The sequence below is a fragment of the Panicum virgatum genome, chromosome 7K, assembly GCF_016808335.1.
Source record: "Panicum virgatum strain AP13 chromosome 7K, P.virgatum_v5, whole genome shotgun sequence".
Classification (NCBI taxonomy): domain Eukaryota; kingdom Viridiplantae; phylum Streptophyta; class Magnoliopsida; order Poales; family Poaceae; genus Panicum; species Panicum virgatum.
Genome location: NC_053142.1, coordinates 32,752,093 through 32,771,729, shown reverse-complemented (window position 1 = coordinate 32,771,729; position 19,637 = coordinate 32,752,093). Strand labels below are relative to the sequence as shown.

Here is a 19,637-nt window from a genome sequence, read left to right as displayed (position 1 = left end):
AAGATGCGGCAAGGTTCTCCAGCCGCTCTGCTTCTTTCGGGCCTTCAGCTCTCAAGGATCTCCGTCCAAACGCGGGTCTTGCCGTCTTACGGCGCGCGCCTCTTGGTGGCATGGCGCAACACCTCCACGGCGGCCACGAGCTCGTCGCGCACCTCCGCGCGTCTTCGCTGCTGGCCGACCTCCTCCGCGCTGCGGCGAGCCTCCCCGCCACCCGAGCCGCGCACGCGCGCGTCCTCAAGTCTCCCTTCGCCGGCGAGACGTTCCTGCTCAACACGCTCGTCTCCGCGTACGCGCGACTGGGCCGCCTCCGCGACGCCCGCAGCGTGTTCGACGGGATACCGCTCCCGAACACCTTCTCCCACAACGCTCTCCTCTCCGCGTACGCGCGCCTGGGCCGCCCCGACGAGGTCCGCGCGCTGTTCGATGCCATCCCGGAACCCGACCAGTGCTCCTACAATGCCGCTGTCGCGGCGTTCGCGCGGCACGGGCGCGGGCACGGGCACGCCGGGGACGCGCTCCGGTTCCTCGCCGCCATGCACGCCGACGACTTCGTGCTCAACGCGTACTCCTTCGCCAGCGCGCTGAGCGCCTGCGCCGCGGAGAAGGACCCGCGGACCGGGGAGCAGGTGCACGGGCTCGTCGCCAAGTCGCCGCATGCGGAGGACGTGCGCATCGGGAGCGCGCTCGTGGACATGTACGCCAAGTGCGAGCGCCCGGAGGATGCTCGCAGGGTGTTCGACACAATGCCGGAGCGGAACGTTGTTTCCTGGAACAGTTTGATCACTTGCTACGAGCAGAACGGTCCCGTGGGCGAGGCTCTCGTTCTGTTTGTCGAGATGATGGATGCGGGTTTCATTCCTGATGAGGTGACGCTGGCGAGCATTATGAGCGCGTGTGCAGGCCTCTTTGCGGAGAGGGAAGGACAGCAGGTCCATGCCCGTGTGGTAAAGTGCAATAGGTTTATGGAGGACATGGTGCTGAACAATGCTCTGGTGGACATGTATGCAAAGTGTGGAAGGACAAGGGAGGCAAGATGTGTCTTTGATTCCATGGCTTCCAGGAGTGTCGTGTCCGAAACTTCCATGCTCACAGGGTATGCAAAGTCTTCAAATGTGGAAGGTGCTCAGGTTGTATTCTCGCAGATGATTGAGAAGAATGTCATTGCTTGGAATGTGCTAATTGCAGCGTATGCACAGAATGGTGAGGAGGAGGAAGCACTTCGGCTCTTTGTCAGGCTGAAAAGAGAGTCAGTTTGGCCAACACATTACACATATGGAAATGTTCTCAATGCATGTGGGAATATTGCTGATCTTCAGCTTGGTCAGCAAACTCATGTTCATGTCCTCAAGGAAGGTTTCCGCTTCGACTTCGGGCCAGAGTCTGATGTGTTTGTTGGGAACTCCCTTGTAGACATGTACCTGAAGACAGGCTCAATCGATGATGGTGCAAAGGTTTTCGAGAGTATGGCAGCGAGAGATAATGTGTCCTGGAATGCAATGATTGTTGGTTATGCACAGAATGGCCGTGCAAGAGATGCATTGCAACTTTTTGAGAGAATGCTGCGCAGCAAAGAGAGGCCAGACTCTGTCACGATGATTGGGGTTCTGTCAGCCTGTGGCCATTCTGGGTTAGTTGAGGAGGGCAGGAGGTACTTTCAGTCCATGACTGAGGATCATGGAATTACTCCATCACGAGATCACTACACATGCATGATTGACTTGCTTGGTCGTGCCGGTCATCTCAAAGAAGTTGAGGAGCTCATAAAGAACATGCCGATGGAACCTGACTCTGTGCTCTGGGCTTCACTGCTAGGTGCTTGCAGACTTCATAAGAACGTTGAGTTGGGGGAATGGGCAGCTGGAAAATTGTTTGAGATTGATCCTGGGAACTCTGGACCCTATGTTCTTCTCTCCAATATGTATGCTGAGATGGGGAAATGGACAGATGTTTTTAGAGTGAGGAGATCCATGAAGGACAGGGGTGTCAGTAAGCAGCCTGGCTGTAGTTGGATTGAGATAGGCAGGAAAATGAATGTCTTTCTCGCACGAGATAATCGACATCCATGCAGGAATGAAATAAACGATACCTTAAGAATCATTCAGATGGAGATGGGCAGAATGAGTATAGATGCTGAGATTGCTAATTGCTTATCGAATTACTGCTCTGAAGCCTGTGGCTGCAATTGAAAGTCAGATGACTTCTGAAGTCGGTGTTGACAAGTTGATATTATATTGTTGATGGCCTGTTGAGTCGTAACATCATTGATCATTGGTTGCTTCTCTGGCCTCAGTTAGAAAGTTGAAATGCCACTTGCACAGAAAACAATTTGTACTGTCAATATTTGATAGCACTTACCTGAAAGTTTACAAGATAACGTTTACTGAAAAAAAAATGAAAAAGTCTCAATAATGTATTTTGGAAGCAAAGTTCAGAAACATGGAGTGGAAGAGAAGTGAGCAAACAAAGTTCCCATTGACTTCCTCGAGATCCCTGCAAGTGCAACACGCCTTGGCCCCTTCAGGTATATTAACTCAGGTTCTAGCCTCTGCTAGGAACTTTTAGTTGCAGCTTAAGCAATGGCCGCCTCCCTGGTGCTCCTGTTTACCCTCCTTCTCGCCGGCAGTTTCCTCCTCCCTGGGCCCTCCTTGGTCGAGGCAGAGGCTGCCGTGGAGCTGGGAGAGGCGGTCCTGACGCTGGACGCCAGCAATTTCTCGGAGGTGGTGGCCCAACACCAGTTCATTGTCGTCGAGTTCTACGCGCCATGGTACATACATCTCACTCATTTCCTTATGCAGTTTTCCTCTGTCTCAACTCCCCCATAGTGGCTAACTGGCAAGTGTTAACGCCCTGCAGGTGCGGCCACTGCAAGCAACTCGCTCCAGAGGTAATAACCCACTGCACCATACAGATGTGCCACTGAGCCAGACTGCCAATCTTGCTCTCGATGATGCAGCGCAGACAGATGTGTGTTTTAATTTGTTTTCTTCATGTCCATGAGCAGTACGAGAAGGCAGCTGCCGTTCTGAGGAAGCACGATCCGCCATTGGCGCTTGCAAAGGTGGACGCGTATGATGAAAGGAACAAGGAGATCAAGGACAAGTACCAGGTGCATGCGTACCCCACCATCAAGATCATAGAGAACAGAGGAAACAATGTGCGCGGCTATGGTGGTCCTCGGGATGCAGATGGCATTGTGGAGTACATCAAGAAGCAGGTCGGCCCGGCTTCCATCGAGCTCAGATCGGCGGAGGAGGCAGCCCGCGCCATTGGTGACAAGGGGGTCGTTCTTGTAGGTTTTCACTACTGTTATGAATGTCCCTTGTTTCTTGAATACCATGAGAATGGTGGATGCAAATGTGATGACATTTTGTTGCAGGTAGGAGTTTTTCCCAAGTTTGCCGGTGTGGATTATGAGAATTTTATGGCCGTGGCAGAGAAGAAACAGTCAGACTATGATTTCTTTCACACGTCAGATGCTGGTATTCTGCCGCGTGGTGATCAGGCTGTCAAGGGCCCTGTTGTGCGTCTCTTTAAACCATTTGACGAGCTCTTTGTTGATTCTCAGGTATATTCCTTTTTCATATGATAAGTTCGAGCCTGAGTAACACACTAGCAATATAACACCAGTCTTGATCTTTGTCAGGATTTTGATAAGGATGCTCTTGAAAAATTCATTGAGGTGTCTGGTTTCCCTACTGTAGTTACATTCGATGCTGATCCAACCAACCATAAGTTTCTTGAGAGATACTACAGCACTCCTAGTGCCAAAGTGAGTTGACACAATCGTGATTATGTTCTATTTATGCTTTCAGAATTTGATCATTCCTTACCTCTGCACTAGTAGTGGGATGTTAATTGTTATTCACATTGGACTGGCATTTCACCTGATATGACTGCACACCTATTTTTCATACTTGATGAAAGCATTAAATACCATAATTTGAAATATTGCTGTACAGGCGATGCTTTTCTTGAACTTCAGTGATGACAGAATCGAGACCTTCAAGAGTCAAATTCAAGATGCAGCCAAGAAATTCAGTGCAAATAACATCAGTTTTCTAATTGGTGATGTTGAAGCTGCTGACCGTGCCTTCCAGGTTGTTATTCGTAGTTTCTCTGAACATTGTTTGTCATAAATTCCTACCATTAGATGCCTAACAAGCTTCCATGGAAATGCTTTCAGTACTTTGGGCTCAAAGAGAACGATGTGCCCCTCCTTTTTGTGATCGCACAAGGTGGGAAATATCTCAATCCAACTATTGACCCTGATCAAGTTATACCCTGGTTAAAGCAATACATAGTGAGGCCTTTTCTACTTTACTGTGTCGCTTAGTTACTAAGCTGTTTCACGGTACTTTATTGTCAAATAATTTCGAACTCAGTGTTCTTCTGTCTTCTTTTTGTTCATGTAGTATGGAAATTTGACGCCTTATGTTAAGTCAGAGCCAATCCCCAAGGTGAATGACCAACCTGTTAAGGTCGTCGTGGCTGACAGCATTGATGACATTGTTTTCAACTCTGGCAAAAATGGTTGGTTCTTCTCATTTCCACGGTTGTCTGAGTAATATGTACCCCATAGCTCAATATGATTGTATTAGTGGTTACAATCAGATTTCAGTTAAGTTTGCATTGAACTTGTTTTACGATTCATGCTTGACATAACCTTTTCTTCACAGTACTGCTCGAATTTTATGCTCCTTGGTGTGGCCATTGCCGGAAGCTGGCCCCGATCTTGGAGGAAGTTGCAGTCTCAATGCAAGACGATGAAGATGTCGTCATTGCAAAGATGGTAATGGCTCAAGCCCCCGCCCCCTCTTTTGTGATGTGATATGATCATGCTTCCACAAGGCCGTACGCACATCCATTAATCCTTTTGGTTTTCTCAGGATGGCACTGCAAACGATATCCCTACCGACTTTGCGGTCGAGGGGTACCCCACGATCTACTTCTACTCGACCACAGGGGACCTCTACTCATACAACGGCGGGAGGACGGCGGAGGACATCATCAGTTTCATCAAGAAGCACAAGGGGCCAAAAGCTGGTGCAGCGGAGGAAGTGACACAGACGGGTGCCGGCGCTGTAGAAGACGGCATCACACCTTCACCGCCGTCTGAACTTCTGAAAGACGAGCTGTAACCAAGACACCGTACCTATCCTTTTGTCGATCAGTAGCTCCTCGATCTGTTCTACGTCTTCTGCTCAGAGGCATCTCGGATGCAATTAACCCGAAAGTACTCTGCAGACCACAGATTACACGGAGCAGATGTTCGAGGCAGTTGTGCGGATCAGTTTGTGTTATCGTGGAGTGAAACTCATACGAGGTTCAGAGACGAGTTTCAGTTGTTAGTTGGCATAAATTGTTCCGGAAACTATTTGCCACAGATTGTCATCGCTAAATGTATTAAGGTCATTAGTTGTTCGTGTTGAAATTTGCTTATCGTTCGTGAGTCGTAAGTCATATAACAATACTGAATTGAATAAGGCCATTGCAGTCCCTAGTCCGCATTCTGTTGTTTGTGGTGCCCGGAAGTAAATAGAGGTTGTAATTGTAATTTATTGTCGTTTTCGGACTAGAATCCTCTAAAAGCAAGTATTATAAAGGACTGAGAGTTTGGCTCTACGTGAAAGAGAAAGAGAGGAGTAGACGATTAGCGAAACACACGTTTGAGCAGGCGGAGACGTGTGCGGCGCATGCTAGTCGCCAGTGCTCTCTGCATTAAAAAACTGAGTTCACCATCAGAACGCATCCTTGCAGTCAACGGTGGGCGTATGTCATTAATCTTGCTCTAATGTTCTCCAAGATGACTGACGCGTGTCCGGACCTACACGTCAGTGACCACTAATGTATCGTGAGGATTGCAATTGTAAAGACAGGTCTCCAGAAGCGCATAGAACGTGGGATCAAAAATGAACGCCCAGCATTTCAAAAAAAAAAATGAACGCCCAGCGTGCACCACCTGTACAATTTTTTTATATTAAATAAAGGAAGGAAAAAGGAAGAAGAGCCGCTTGCGGGTCCCACTACCAGATATCCGTTCGTTCGTACTCCTAGGCATAAAAAATATCCGTTCGTAGCCCCACCTGTCAGTGTAGGCAAGGCAAGCCCAATCGTCTTGTCAGTTGCCTGCCGAGCGAACTCCATCGCCCGTTTTGTCTGCCCGGTGGTGCGACCTCCCGTCCTCGCCGGCCCGGCGCGCCGCCGACCATGGACCCGGACGCGGTGCGGCGCAGCCTCGAGCCCACCGCCTCCGCGGAGGAGATCGCGGGATCCACCCCGGCCCGCCTCCACTTCTACGACCCCTTCGTCCTCAGCGGCGTCAGCATCGAGTACGCCGAGCACGGCCGCCTCCTCTGCTCCTTCGTCGTCGCCCCGCGCCACGCCGTAAGCCACGACCCCTCCTCCCTGCCGGCGGAGGCGGAGCCCCTAGGAACTCCTTAGCTCTTCACCCCTCTTTCGGTTCCGAGATGCTGACGACATGTGCGGCGCTTCGGCTCCGAATTCCCAACCGGTGTGGCTTCGCAGAGCCCCGCGGGGTACCTCCGCAGCGGCGTCACGGCGACGCTCGCCGACCAGCTGGGGTCCGCCGTCTTCTTCTGCAGCGGGCTCCGCGCGAGCGGGGTCTCCGTGGAGATCAGCGTCTCCTTTGTCGACGCGGCTACTGTCGGGGTGAGACCGGCTCTCTCTTCCTCTTGGTTCGCATTTCGGGCTGTGTTTTATTATGGTATCAACAAATTTAGAGCTCAGGGGTTCAGCTCAGGGGTTCGTAATTTATGATTAAACTAGAGCTTTTGTGCACTTGTGCTGCTAGTGCTAGAATTGGGCAACCGGGAAATCCAATTTGCTAAAGAAGATCGTTCAAAAAAAATTCTGAAGAAATTGGATTTGGTGTCAGTAATTGCTCTCTATACTCTGAAGGCGTATGGTATGTTTTATGTTTTATAGGCTGTGTCGTCCTGCTGGCATGCTTTGTAGGTGAATGTCAGATTAGCCTTTTGTGGGTTATGTCTTGTAGAAACTGCAATGGGGAATGATTAGTGCAGGTCCATTGCTTGCTGTTGTGCATAGCTTTATGGCAATCAGAAACTATCACTAAGCTGCGGGATTGGATCTTAACCGCACCCTGATTGTTGTTATGCTATTCCTCAGTGATTGAGATCTGCTCTGCAGTATTTACTACTGCTGGCTACTAGTCAATGTGCTGTATTGTCAAGTTGTTGGCAGATAAGGAGTAGGAGTGAGCTGGGATTAGGTGCTGAAATTGCTTCAAACTTGATGGAAGTTGTTGGATTGTGCCTTTATTGTTTCCCAGCAACCTGAAATAATTTGGTATTTCTCTCTCAACTAGGGGGTGTCTTCTGTGGTTGTGTTAGTGAAAGTTCTTTGATTTGATTATGGTGTGGCAAAATTCAATTTGTGATCTTCTGTACTTGTTCTAGAATATTTCAAATATCATCATAAATAATTTCAGAATGTAAGAAACTGTGTGTTAGTTCAATTTTATGACAGGTTGTTTAAACAGGGCACTTTTAGATCCTAATTCATTTATCTGTCTTTCTTACTCTGCTCATTATATGAATGCTTAGTGTACACAAGTTATATGAATAGATTCACATTTCAAATATCTTTTAATATGATATGGATTTTGTAGCAGTTGATATATTGTTACGAGAAATTTGTTTTCAAAGTACACCTCTGAAGACCCATTTCAAATTATAATACACCTACTAAAAACGAACAGAGGGAGTATGCTACAAAACATCCTTAATGTGATTAATAAATATTCCCGATGTATGTCCAATAAATAACTCAACACAGATAACTTTATACATGACCTGTTATTGACTTTTGTGCTCAGGTATAACACATATGCCTTCTGCCAGGCCAACGCCATTAGGGCTAATATTGTTTCTTTCGAATAGATAAATACCCATTCTTTTCAAATTCTTCTTGAAGCTTCAGTGTTGCTTCATGGTCCTCTAGAAAGTTAGGATGTAATATTTTCATGAGATAACAACAGTGAACATGGCATGACAACAGATTGATGGATGAGATAAAATGGTTACTTCTTTGTTTCTTTCCTTTAACGACTTAGTTTTTTTTCTTACCTAGAAGTATCAATGTGTTATCTATAACTATAAGCAGAAAAGCTGGTTGAATTAATGGGTCGCATCCGCTCTATTCATTTTCCACTGTTGTCAGTTCTGACTTCTGAGTGGCCTGTTGTCTATAACATGATTATTGACCAGTGTAGTATCGCTTTATATCTGGAAAAATATCTGATCGTTATAATAAACAAACTAACCATCTCAATAGTTGATACTTATTAAGAAATGACATTGAAAATATGCTGATATAGGTTGATAGTCCTTAGGTTATTTTGCTGGAAGTTAGACAAAAATGAAGCCAGCTTCAGTTAGCTCCCTGTCAAATTAATTCCAGTGAAGCTAGATTAATTTTGAGTTTTTGTTGTTTTCACGCTTCCTTTACAAAGTTCTTTGACATACTTTCAACTTTTTGGGTTAATTGTCCAGGAAGAAATAGAGGTCGAGGGAAAGTTGTTGCGTGCTGGAAAATCTGTTGGCGTCGTTTCTGTCGATTTCAGGAAGAAAAAGACAGGAAAGTTGATGGCACAGGCCCGTCATACCAAGTATCTTGCTGTGTCAAGCAGATTGTGAGGCTCCCATTCTGCTAACAAGATAATAAGATATCAACACAATTGCGGCCAAACTCACCAATCTCCATAACTGTGCCATTATTACTCGTCAACAATCATACAATGCTTGTGGTCTATCTTTTTTTAGAAAAAAAAATGATGTATCTATTAGAAATTCATGTATCAAGGGTGGTGTGTCATCTATGATCAGATTATATATTTCACTGAGGATTGTAGGCTGTACTTCACAAGAAACACAGTAAACCATTCAAAATTCATATGCAACTCCAGTCCCCTTGACTCTTGTTGCCTTGGTGTAGTCTGTCATCATCTTGGGAGATTCCCTCTGTAAAAAATGGGATCATAGCTGCATTAGTCTTTTATCGGCTTAAAAGGTGTAGATATTTAATGTGGGTGTTGTGTACTACATTGGCCTAAGTTGGTGAATGTAGGCCCAGCTGCCATCACGCTGTGTTTATGCGAGTGTACAAACAAACTCTAGGTCCTTGTGGGCTGTCTGCTGTCTGATCTGTTGTTAGTTGACCCCAATTTGTTATTGAGTTATGGTAGGATACCAAACTGGCAGATTTTAAATTTGTGGTGCAGGTAAGTGCTACAAATAATAAGACAAAATTGTCCATTTCTTTGATGTGATGAGGTTTGTGATTGCCTAACCCCAATGCTACTTTGCAGAAACCAGAAAATTTTACAATGCTGTCATTAATGGTTGTCAAAATCGTGATTCTGAAGTATGATTTTGTGCCTTTACATCTAGAGATTAGGGGCCCTGATTCTACGGTTTAATCAATAGAATCTACATTTCTTCGATTTTATGTTTCAGATCTTATCATTTACGACATTATCTAGAGACCTCGGGTTTGATTGGAAGTACACGATTATGACAGCTTTTACTTTTATGCTAGTAGTAGGACGATACAGTTGCGAAAAGATGTTATTCTCCCATTCTTACACAATGTATGCTGCCTCTCTTTCGGTCAAGAGGTTTCCATGGGAGCACACCAGGTTTTTTTTTTTTTGAAATGTTTTGCTGTTCTGGGAGGTAGTACAGAGGTTGGATGTCCCCATCCGTGGTCTCCTTTTGCCTTTAGTACGAGCTAATCCCCTTGTCCTTATGCGAGCCTCCGAAACAAAAACACGCATCCTCCCAAGTAAAACAGCACAAGGACCTTTCGTCCCCACGAACCCACTCCAAAACATTTTTGTCCTGGTAAAGCCGTGCACCTTTCGTTCTTCAGATCCGAAGGTACGATATCATGAGTCACATGACATCATCTCGTGACTAATGGGCACAATGGAAAATAATTCAAGTTGCCTTTTTTTATTATCTTTTTTACATTTACTCTATTGAATTGATAGATGATCGATAGAGAAATGGAGTAACAGTGGGAGAGAATGAGGAACGGAGTGACATTGCTATGGACATGGACTGCTTTTCATTTCCCTGTATCTGCTGATGAACCCTAATTACAGCGTCAAGAACAAATCTCGATCATTAATTACTTGCATGTCTAACTCGGAGTAGAGTAGTGTATAATTTACTCACGGATGCATGGTTGTTCTTGCATCCGAAGTACCATGCATGCATGGTTCTTGGACATGCTCATGGAAGCGCGCAATTCTGCTGCAAGAACACGCGCATCAGCGTGCCCTGGTGGCCGAGCGCTGCCTGGCGACAGAGATGGTCTTGTCGATGACGAAGAGCCTCCGGAAGATCCTCACGAGCAGCACCCAGGACCCGGCGCGGCGGCGGTAGTGCCGCGCCCCGCCGGCGGCCCTGGACGAGGGCCGCAGCACGGGCGCGCACCCGACGCGGCCCGCGGGCTCCGACCCCGCGTCCGACGGCGACGACCACGGCCCCGCCTCCAGCACCAGCAGCCCGTCGCCGCGGTCCCGCCAGGAGGAGCCGCCGCCCCGCCCCCGCGCCCGGCGCCGCGCCAGCGCCAGCTCCTCGTTGAAGTCCTCCCACAGCAGGTCCATCCTGTCCTCCACCTCCGCCGCCGCCGCCGCAGCAGCCGCCGCGTCGACGTCACCTCCCGCCCCCGCCTTCCACTTCTCCGGAGCCCGCGGCCCTTCTTCCGCCATGGAGTCGGCGTCGGCGGCGGCGGCGGGCGGAGAGGGAGGCGACGCCACCGCGGAACGCGGGAACGGGAGCTCCTCCGGCGCCGCCGTCGTGGCCGCCGCGGCAGCTGCCGTGGTGGTGGCCGGCAAGGCGAAGTCCATTCTTAACGAACACTCGCTCGATCGGTAGCCGGCCGGGCCAGCAGCCAGCTAGAGACGGCGTCGGTCGCTTCGCTGCTGCCGGATATCAATGCGCTGCTCCCTTGGGTGAAGCCCCAGTAGGTGGTTGGCGCTGTACCTGTACCCCTGAGCCCTGGCCGCTGATCCCGTGCAGTCTGCCTCCTCGGTCGCTCCGGCCGCACGGTCGCGCCGTGCGTGTGCGCAGCCCGGATCGACCGGGCCGCGCTGTCGCCGCGGTGATTCTGCTGTGCCGCAGTGTCGGCTACCGAGAATAATCACTGCGCGTGTGCGTGCATGGCGGCGTCCCTGACACGAGGAGACGCGTAGAATCTCTGTGGTGGCAGTGTCAATGCGTGGAATCTCGGCCGGGCGCCGGGACCAAAGCACGCGCAGGTGCGGGGCTCATCGGCTCGATCGGTTTCGTCAGCGTCGGGGGATCGACCGGTCGGTTTCCGGTGGCCACGCCGGCGCGGCGCCTAGCTAGGTGGGCGCGCCCGGCGTGTCTGCTGCCCGCTCGCGTCCCGTTCGAGGGCGCGGTGCGATCCCGGCGTCGGCCGGCCCCGCGAGCCGGACGGGCCGGCGCGCGGCGACCTCTGGCGCCTGGCGCCTGGTGGGTGGGGTCTGCGCGGCGCGGCGTGGCGTGGCAAGCCCCGCTGAGGCTGTCCGCAGTGGGCATCTGTATCCCATACGCAACACCGGATGCATTTGGTTTTTTCAGAAAAAAACTCCCGCAGCGGGGCTCTCTAAACGACGCGCCACTTTACCGCTAGGGTGGAGCGACGGCAAATACAGAGCAGGGAACGGCCGGACGGTACACGCCACGTCGGCGTGCTCCCGCCGCCGCTCCCAACTGCCCCAAGGCGGAGGAAATGGGGAAGAGGGAGAGAGGATGCCGGAGCTCGCCCTACCAGGCCGCGCGCCGCCATGGCCGGAGGTCGAGCTCAAGCCGGCGGATCTGGATGAGGCAGCCTGCGTGCGTCGCCGAGCTCGTAGCCCGCCGAGGCCCCTGCTTCGTCCCGCCGCCATCGTGCCAAGCTCGTGCTCGCGCAGACCCGCGCGCACGCCCGCCGCCGGCTCGCCACGCGCGTGCCGCCGCGGCCGTGCACCCGCCCCCGCCCCGCCGAGCTCAAGGCGCGCCACCGGGGCGGAGCTAAGGCGGTGGCGGCGGAGGACCCGAGGCGAATATCGGTGGGCCGCCGCCGTCTGCGCCGGGGAGGAAGGGAGCCGCCGTCCGCGCCGGGAGGAGGGGCCGCCGGCAGTGCCGGGGAGAAGGGGCGCCGGGAGGAGGGGCCGCCGTCTGCGCCGTGGAGGGAGCCGCCATCCGCGCCGGGGAGGAAGGGCGCCAGGAGGAGGGGCCGCGGCCCGCCTCGCCCCGCCGCATCTCCGCCTCGCCGCACGGCACGGCCGCCCGCCTCGCCCCGCCGCTCCTCCACCCGATGCGCCGTCGGCGGAGGCGAAGGAGGGGAGGGGCGCCGCGTCGTTGTCCCCAGCGGCCATGGGTGCGAGGATGGCGAGGCGGCGGATCCGCGCCGCACGTAGGCCGCCCCGCCGCGGGCCTCCACCGCCGCCGCGCCATGGCGAGCGTGGGGGTAGAGAGGGCCACCGGCGAAGGGAGTTGCCATGGAAGAGAGGGGAGGGCCTGCTCGAGCTCGCCGCCGCCGGGATGGGTCAACGGGAGGCACGGGAGGAGGGAGGGAGGGGCGTGGAGGAGCCGCTGCCGGCTCACCACCCGCCGCTCCGCCCGCCGCGGTCCCGCCGCTTCGGCCGCGGGGAGCTCGAGCCCTCGCTTCGCCGGCGCCGCATTGCGCCGCGTGTGGAGCCCTCCAGAGCAGGGAGAGAACAGGGAGGAGGATGGGGACAGGGCCGCCGGCGCCCTCCGGAGCAGGGGGAGAGGAAGGGGCGACGCGGAAGAGAAGGGGGAGAGAGAGGGGGGATGGGGGATAAAGAAAAGAAAAAAAATTATGTGGTGTGGGTCTCACGTGTGGTAGTTGGTATAAAGGGCGTACCCAGTGCCGTAGGCTTCCCGCACTGTGCGGGGTCTGGGGAAGGGTTGTTTTTAAGCCCCAAACCTTACCCACACAAATGTGTAGTTGGTATAGTAAGAAATATGAAGTATGGATGGATGCGGAAGAACGGAATATAGAGTAAAGAATTTTGATGATCAGGATAGAATATTTTATTTAAAAAGTGAATTTGGAGTACGATGAGTGCGGAAGTAGCTGCGGCCGTTTCCGCGGCGCGGCGTGGCGCGACGCGGCCAGCGGGCCAGGGCAGCCACCCCGGGCTGGTGTCGTCGTCGAGGCGCTGGTTACCGACTTACCGGACTCCGCTGGCCTCACACGTTCGCAGCGCGGCTGCGCAGCAGGCGGGCAGTGGCCGTTCGGGCCGCCGGCCGGCCGAGGTGTGGAGCACGGCGCCAGTGCGTCCGGGACGAACACGGCTGCTGATGCGGATCATGCGGTCATGCTCTCCCTCAGTGCTACACCACCAACCAGCTAGGACGCCGACGCGCGCCAAGCGGAAACCGCCCGGCGAACGGCCGGCGGTCGAAATGCGTCGTGCCCAGGCCAACCAACGGGCCGGGCAGGGCAGTCCCCTGCCCCCCGCCGCGGTCCCGCCGCTGCGCTCTCCTCGGCAGCGGACCAAGCCGACTCTGCGGCAGTAGAAGGGACGAAGCCAAGGACTCGACAAGTGCTGCTGCTTCTTTGGTGGGCGAGGGCGGCGAGGAAATGGAAAAGCCAAATCATCAGAACAGAACTCGGAGGCGTGTCTCGCTTGGTTAAAAGCGTGATCCTATGATCGCCATGGTGTCAGACTGTCAGTAGTGGATCCTAAAATTTCTGCACAATCACTCATTTTCTCATCAAAGTATCAGCTTAGTGATCCTAATGCTTCTTGTACTTGGGGGGGGGGGTGGGGGGGGGGGGAGGGGGAATTGTCAAAGATCCAAAACACATCTGAACACAACAGTGGAGCGGAGCCGTGCAGGCTGATTTCGCTAGGCACCTCAATGAGGCGAATCACTTGCTGCAAGGCGACGGCACCATCTCATCAGAGTTCTTACTTCTTACTACTTAACACCAGGAGAGACAATGTCACCATCCCAGGTCTCAACAGCAGGAGGTTCGTGGAGAGAGAGATAGAGGGAGAGCACTTGGGCTGAACGGAATGCACAAAATCGGACACCGCTGGGCACCAGTTATTCCTTTATAGTGGTACTAGGGTTAAGGGAGGAGTCGGTGGAGCTACGACTGCACGCGCATCCTCTTTACATCGTTCTCCGGCACGTTCGCGTCCGCCCCGTTGCCGCGCACGGTGCCTTCGCCTGATTTCGGAACCTGCACATGAACACAGGAGGAACTTCAGTTCAGCATCAAAAGAATTTGGCTGCGAGTAACCTGCTTGGAATTATACAGAAGTCAACTCACGTTTTCGTCAGGGACTATTGCGTATCTCTCTGACGGGGAGACCCAGACTTTGGCTGGAAAACAGAGAGCAGACACGTCAATCGCCTGTCTATAAAGCACCCGCGGCTACTAGAGCGCGATGTGATACGAACCTGTGAATGGAGCTGCTGCGGATGACTCTAACTTCTTGCAGCCAGAACCGTCTGGGCTTAAGGCGTCAATCAACACAGGCGTGTTCCTTCAGGATGGTACAGGTTAATTAATTGTTAGTAGCTCGGAAGAGTGTAGATAGCAAAGATAAGATATTGAGTTTCTTCATAAAAAAGGGTAAGACATTGAGCAAGTGCACTATATGGGGACCACCTGTCGACTATTTCTCCATTGCCAAGCTGTCCGCTAGTACCCCTTCCCCAGGAGAAAACATTTTTCTTTTCGGAAAGGGCAAGCGTGTGTCTCCATCCACAAGCAACTTGGGAAATTTTCTGCAGAAAACACAGTAATAAACGGAAGTTGGCAATCTCCATTCACATGAATCTATGAACGACCATTATTATTATGTCTGACACTTTTTGTAATACATGTACTACATGGATCATTTAGTTGAGCACGAGCTCAGCATAAAACCGTACCACAAACATGCCATACCTGTTCCTCAGGAAAATGAACCTGTACTGGTGAACAATGATCATCATTGTTGCCAACTCCAACTTGTCCAAACTGCAGGCTCAAAATATGAGACACAATCAGTGAAAAAAAATGATAGGGAAAAACCAACATGGACAAGTGAAAATAAAAAACAACAGCTGGAACTCAAGCAATGCTCAATACTGAAATAGAGCTGAGCACAACCTGTGACTAGATTAGTGAAACGGGGCATGTTAAGCACAAGCTCAGTACCGAAACTCATCATGGCAACTATCACCTTATGTATGTAAGCAGCTATATATGTGCATAATGGAAAAAAAAAAGCTTCTAAATGTTTGCCTATCTGTATTCACCGACAAAAGTATATAATAGAATCTTGCTTGTGCAGTTTGAATCAAACAGCAATTATGGGGCACAAAAGGAAGTAAAGGCACAAAGATAATGACCTTGTTCCAACCCCACCCATAAAGCTTTCCCTCCGATGTAAGTGCCATTGTATGTCTCCAACCACCTGAAATCTAAACCAGCAGAATGCAAAGCGTATAAACCTTTCTTCCAAAGCTCAAATAGTAATCAAGATTCCAAGAAGACTTGAAAATATGCCAATTTAGTTAGACAGGGAGATCTGACGTTTTTTTAGCTAAGGAGTTGTAGCATATAATAGGTTTTTATTTTTTGGGGAGACTTCCTAACTTTTTTTATATAAAAGAACGTTTAGCCTATAGACAACATGTAAAAAGTGCATTCTTCAAGTTTCCAGCATAAGTTATGTCTATGTCTGCCTACGCTGGAAGGCAGTACCTTTCTAAAGCCTACAAAAGGGGAAAACTAAGTGTGTAATTGTATTAACCCTTCATGAAACCATGTCTGAGAATGTGGCTATGAGCTTTTACCTGGGATATAGTGCTATCTTTTAAAGATTCAAGTTTATGTGGAACTAAATGATCTTCAAAATCACCATGTCCCAGTTGACCATATTTGCTCCAACCGTAAGTGTACATAGTACCAGATTCAGAAACAGTAATGGTATGGCGCCATCCACATGCAACAAGCACCATTTTCTCACCCTACAAAAAGGCAAAACATAAGAATATAGAACAACCTGGAACAACAACAAAGAGAAACAATATTAAAAAGAAAAACCATATATGAGAACAGAACCTAATGACCATATCCTTGTGAAATTAACCCTAACTTATTGAAAGAATTAGTAAGATCAAGATGCAGGGGAAATAAATTCTGAGATAAGTTTGCTAAGATTTGTTTCCCATAGCGAGTGATAAACATCTATTTACTAATTAGCTTCTCATAAGCGCCATATATTCAAAACCAGAGGGAATACTTATTAGAGTAAGGAGCAACCTTTTCACTAACAATGGGACCAATAAATCAGATATTTAACATCTGTTATGTGTTTGGATGATGGCACACTATTGTTTTACTTTGTCAGGACTGGGAAAGATAAATTGGTAGTATTCCATGCTTATATTTCAAAGAAATCATTTGGATAAAGTCTAGACAAGAACAAAGACTTCGGATTAATCAGCTAAAAGAATTGCATCTACTTTGAGGGTTTCTATCATGAAAAAAAGATTGTCTTCCGAGGGTGATTTTGGTTGAGGGATGTTTCAAGATGACAGCATGGATCCAGAAAGGAAATGAGTAACTCACAGCTGAATATATGCCCAGCTGACATGTCTCAGGGATCAAGTAAAGAATAATGAGTGTATTTTGGTTTGTAACAGGTCCAAGATGGAACGATCAATTTTGCAGTACTGTCTTTCAAAACTTCATGCAGTATCAAGTGCGGAAGGTGTTAGTAGAACATCAGTTGAGTGGACATGTTGCTTTAAACTAAAAGGGCGAGTCAATTAGATGATTTACCTCCACAGAAGATACTTTTTCCGGAAACAGACGATCATTACGGTCCCCAAGACCTAGGTTTCCATATCGACCCCAACCCCATCCATAGAGGTCGCCATCTTCAGTTACAGCGGAAGTATGTTCGGCACCGGCAGCAATCATTTTGACACAAACACCCTACAAACATATGACCATAAGCACTTAACTGCATCGCACAGGACATTGACAAATGGTGATAGTTCTCCTCCAGAAGGAACAAGATGTAATGGATGAGGGCCGATGTTCACATCACCATTACTGGTGAACATAGTGACAGCACAGATATAGTTTGCCTCATGATTATAGCTAATATATTGTTGCACATCAAGTAAGATATGAATCTGACACTTCCAACTCATAGTCATGATTTATATAAACATGATATGCGCGAAGTCCGCTGCATTGAACAAGTGTCAAAGTGCAATAAGGTAGCCCAAAAACTCTTCCTAGTATGATGCAAATCTCCCTATACGAAGATTTTGGCATATACCATTTTTTACCTCAAAAGCCTGAATCTTCTGTGGGAGCAGCGAGTCTTCAGTAGTTCCAAGGCCTAGCTGTCCATTTTGGTTACGGCCCCAACTGCAAATAAACAAATATAAGGATCACATAATAAAGAATGGTAAGTGCAAAACTCAGATAGAGCAACCGAGAATACTACGATGTGAAGCTTGATAGCACTGATGATCAAGCAATTTCTCAAACACTCCCACCGGTTTTAACGGTTAGTAGCCGTCTCACCTCTGCACTTCTCCGGCCATGGTGACGGCGAGACAATGGCTGTCCCCGCAGGCAATCTGCTTGATCTTGAGCCCCTGCAGCGCCTTGACCGGCTGGGGCGTGAAGACGTCGGTGGAGTTGCCATGCCCCAGCCTCCCGAAGTCTCCCCACCCCCAGCTGTAGACCTGCAGCTCCTCCTCGGAGTAGGCGGTGGTGTGGTCGGCGCCGCAGATGACCGACGCGATCCCGGGCGCGTCGAAGCCGCTCAGCACCGTGGGCACGAGCCGGTCCTCCGCGTCGCCGTGCCCGAGCTGCCCGTCCTCGCCCCTGCCCCACGAGCACAGCGCATTGCCCGCTGGCAAGCAGACACAGAAGGAAAAAAAAAAGGCAGACACGGCCACTTGTCAGCGACCCCCACAGCCGTGCTCGACGAAATGCGCGGGGTAGGCGGCCAGACTTACTGAGCAGCGCGACGGAATGGCTGGCGCCGGCGGAGACGAGCACGACGGCCTGCGGCGGCGCGTCGGGGGCGGCCATGACCGAGTCCATCTCCTCGACGGGGCCGGCCGCCCACCAGCACGAACGGGAGCGCGGCGGCGAGCGGCGGAGGAAGCGACGGGAGGCGCGGCGGGGGTGGGGTGCGCGACCGGAACGCGGGGGGGGGGGGGGGGGGGGGGGGATTTAAGCCTGAGCGGGGGGAGACGGGAGGCGGCCGCGGCGGCCGCGATGGGATGGGCGACCTGCCGTATTAATGGCTAGCGTACAAGCGCCCACACCCCCCCACCCCCATGTGACGCCGCCGCTGCGTCAAGCACACTGGCGCTCGCCCGAGCCGGTGGGGTTAAGCTCGCTGATTAGCGCGCCATTAAGGGCGGAGCACGGGGGGAGGTGGACGACGACGACCCGGTAGTTTCCCGTCGCCCCGTGCTCGCCCTTGGCCGTCCGGGTACTTCACCGACGCGTGGGCCATCGTTTTTCCGGACCCACTTCGTCAGCGGATGGATGGGAGTCTGGATTGAGGGTCCGGTGGGGTTTGGAGGCCCGGGGGACGGCGGGAGAGGAGGGCCACTCGTTGCGCTCCCGGAACGAAGAGACCAGAGCGCGCGACGTCGCCTTCGCCACCATGTCTGAGTTTTTTTAGTCAGGGGACGTTCGCGTTCTCCGGCCGGGTGTTTTTCTTCAGAAGTTCAGAGGAAACGGCACGAGATCGCGTCGGTTTTCCGGCTTGGGCTGGGGCTTCCGTTCCCAGGACCGGGAATTTCAGCCGGAGCTGGGGGACTCAGGCTAGGCAGGACCCTGGCTCTTGCTGGATCTCCATCTCCATCTCATATTCTCATGATGGCTGATGGATGCGTTGTTCCATTTGCATGGTGCCGCATGGTGATCACGCACTGAAAAAAAAAGAAAAACGGGACACCGGATTGTCGAAGGGTATACCGTACCATCTAAGGCCATCGCGGTTCTTCCTCCAATTTCCAACCCGAATTCTAGCCAGAAGCCAGAACATGTGACTGTTTAGCAGTTTTGTCGTGGTGTGGCAAACCACAGCCGGGTGGCGAAATACACCTGCCTATGCCCAGAAGGTGAGTACTCAGGGGTTAGCTAGCGACTAGTTCGATCTCGCTCTAGAACACGATGAACACAACAGGTTTAGAGTGGTTCGGGCCGCCGAAGCGCAATACCCTACGTCCACTGTGTGCTGCTCAAGACTGAAGAGTTTTGGAGCTGAGTCCAGCGTGCGTCTGTGTGTGTTCTCCCTTGTGCAGCGAGCGCCCCCCCTTATATCTCAAGGGAGGCGCGTACATGGCTGCTGGGTCCCCGACAGTTGGGCACAATGATGTAGAATAAAATAACGTATTGTTCATACATTATGGCGTTGCAGGCGAGGGAGATCTCTCTCTGGATCTCCTTGCCCGCTCATGGAATCCCCCGTTCAGCATGTCCAGGCGCTGTCTTGTCGAAACGGCGCCAGGCGTAGCTAGCGGCGTCGCCTGCCACGTAGCTGAACGGGCCGTGTAGCTTGCGGCGTAGGCGGCATGATGGAAAAG

At 51.3% G+C, this 19,637-nt stretch overlaps 4 protein-coding genes across 6 annotated transcripts; 2 read left to right on the top strand and 2 right to left on the bottom strand.

Moving 5' to 3' along the window:
- The first annotated feature begins 34 nt into the window (after positions 1–34).
- Positions 35–5,514, top strand: LOC120641038 (protein disulfide isomerase-like 1-2). 3 transcript variants are annotated; one of them, XR_005662127.1, is made up of 10 exons: positions 35–2,764; positions 2,854–2,884; positions 3,002–3,289; positions 3,377–3,565; positions 3,644–3,769; positions 3,960–4,097; positions 4,184–4,300; positions 4,413–4,530; positions 4,677–4,789; positions 4,887–5,505. XR_005662127.1 is itself a non-coding variant. In XM_039916997.1 (10 exons), the coding sequence occupies exons 1-10, from the start codon at positions 2,577–2,579 to the stop codon at positions 5,136–5,138; spliced, it is 1,560 nt and encodes a 519-aa protein (XP_039772931.1). In that variant the 5' UTR covers positions 67–2,576; the 3' UTR covers positions 5,139–5,514. The 3 variants fall into 3 exon arrangements, 1 of the variants encoding a protein (XP_039772931.1); XM_039916997.1 differs by having other exon boundaries at positions 67–2,764; positions 4,887–5,514; XR_005662128.1 differs by lacking the exons at positions 2,854–2,884; positions 3,002–3,289; positions 3,377–3,565; ... (4 more) ...; positions 4,677–4,789; positions 4,887–5,505 and having other exon boundaries at positions 35–2,521; positions 2,624–2,762.
- Positions 5,515–6,090: 576 nt separating this feature from the next.
- On the top strand, positions 6,091–8,975 carry LOC120641037 (acyl-coenzyme A thioesterase 13-like). Its single transcript, XM_039916995.1, has 3 exons — positions 6,091–6,384; positions 6,526–6,669; positions 8,535–8,975. The coding sequence occupies exons 1-3, from the start codon at positions 6,208–6,210 to the stop codon at positions 8,676–8,678; spliced, it is 465 nt and encodes a 154-aa protein (XP_039772929.1). The 5' UTR covers positions 6,091–6,207; the 3' UTR covers positions 8,679–8,975.
- A 997-nt stretch (positions 8,976–9,972) lies between these two features.
- LOC120641036 lies at positions 9,973–11,461 on the bottom strand. The gene has a single exon (XM_039916994.1). It carries the CDS (start codon positions 10,895–10,897, stop codon positions 10,316–10,318), a length of 582 nt encoding a protein of 193 aa, XP_039772928.1. The 5' UTR covers positions 10,898–11,461; the 3' UTR covers positions 9,973–10,315.
- A 2,447-nt stretch (positions 11,462–13,908) lies between these two features.
- LOC120641035 (ultraviolet-B receptor UVR8-like) lies at positions 13,909–18,497 on the bottom strand. Its single transcript, XM_039916993.1, has 11 exons — positions 18,051–18,497; positions 17,611–17,944; positions 17,370–17,451; positions 16,852–17,007; positions 15,861–16,034; positions 15,414–15,485; positions 14,968–15,039; positions 14,686–14,804; positions 14,475–14,560; positions 14,344–14,396; positions 13,909–14,253 (listed from the first exon to the last, which is right to left on the bottom strand). The coding sequence occupies exons 1-11, from the start codon at positions 18,136–18,138 to the stop codon at positions 14,161–14,163; spliced, it is 1,329 nt and encodes a 442-aa protein (XP_039772927.1). The 5' UTR covers positions 18,139–18,497; the 3' UTR covers positions 13,909–14,160.
- Between the last annotated feature and the right edge of the window lie 1,140 nt (positions 18,498–19,637).

Bases quoted from the DNA above. Each gene is read 5' to 3' on its own strand.
- LOC120641038 (XM_039916997.1), top strand. From the start codon at position 2,577: ATGGCCGCCTCCCTGGTGCTCCTGTTTACCCTCCTTCTCGCCGGCAGT. The intron at 2,885-3,001 runs GTAATAACCCAC...GTCCATGAGCAG, and splicing joins GCAAGCAACTCGCTCCAGAG to TACGAGAAGGCAGCTGCCGT. The intron at 3,770-3,959 runs GTGAGTTGACAC...ATTGCTGTACAG, and splicing joins ACAGCACTCCTAGTGCCAAA to GCGATGCTTTTCTTGAACTT.
- LOC120641037 (XM_039916995.1), top strand. From the start codon at position 6,208: ATGGACCCGGACGCGGTGCGGCGCAGCCTCGAGCCCACCGCCTCCGCG. The intron at 6,385-6,525 runs GTAAGCCACGAC...GTGGCTTCGCAG, and splicing joins TCGTCGCCCCGCGCCACGCC to AGCCCCGCGGGGTACCTCCG. The intron at 6,670-8,534 runs GTGAGACCGGCT...TTAATTGTCCAG, and splicing joins TCGACGCGGCTACTGTCGGG to GAAGAAATAGAGGTCGAGGG.
- LOC120641035 (XM_039916993.1), bottom strand. From the start codon at position 18,138: ATGGACTCGGTCATGGCCGCCCCCGACGCGCCGCCGCAGGCCGTCGTG. The intron at 15,040-15,413 runs GTCATTATCTTT...TTGAGCCTGCAG, and splicing joins ATGGGTGGGGTTGGAACAAG to TTTGGACAAGTTGGAGTTGG. The intron at 14,397-14,474 runs GTTCGTATCACA...TCTGTTTTCCAG, and splicing joins CGCAGCAGCTCCATTCACAG to CCAAAGTCTGGGTCTCCCCG.
- LOC120641036 (XM_039916994.1), bottom strand. From the start codon at position 10,897: ATGGACTTCGCCTTGCCGGCCACCACCACGGCAGCTGCCGCGGCGGCC.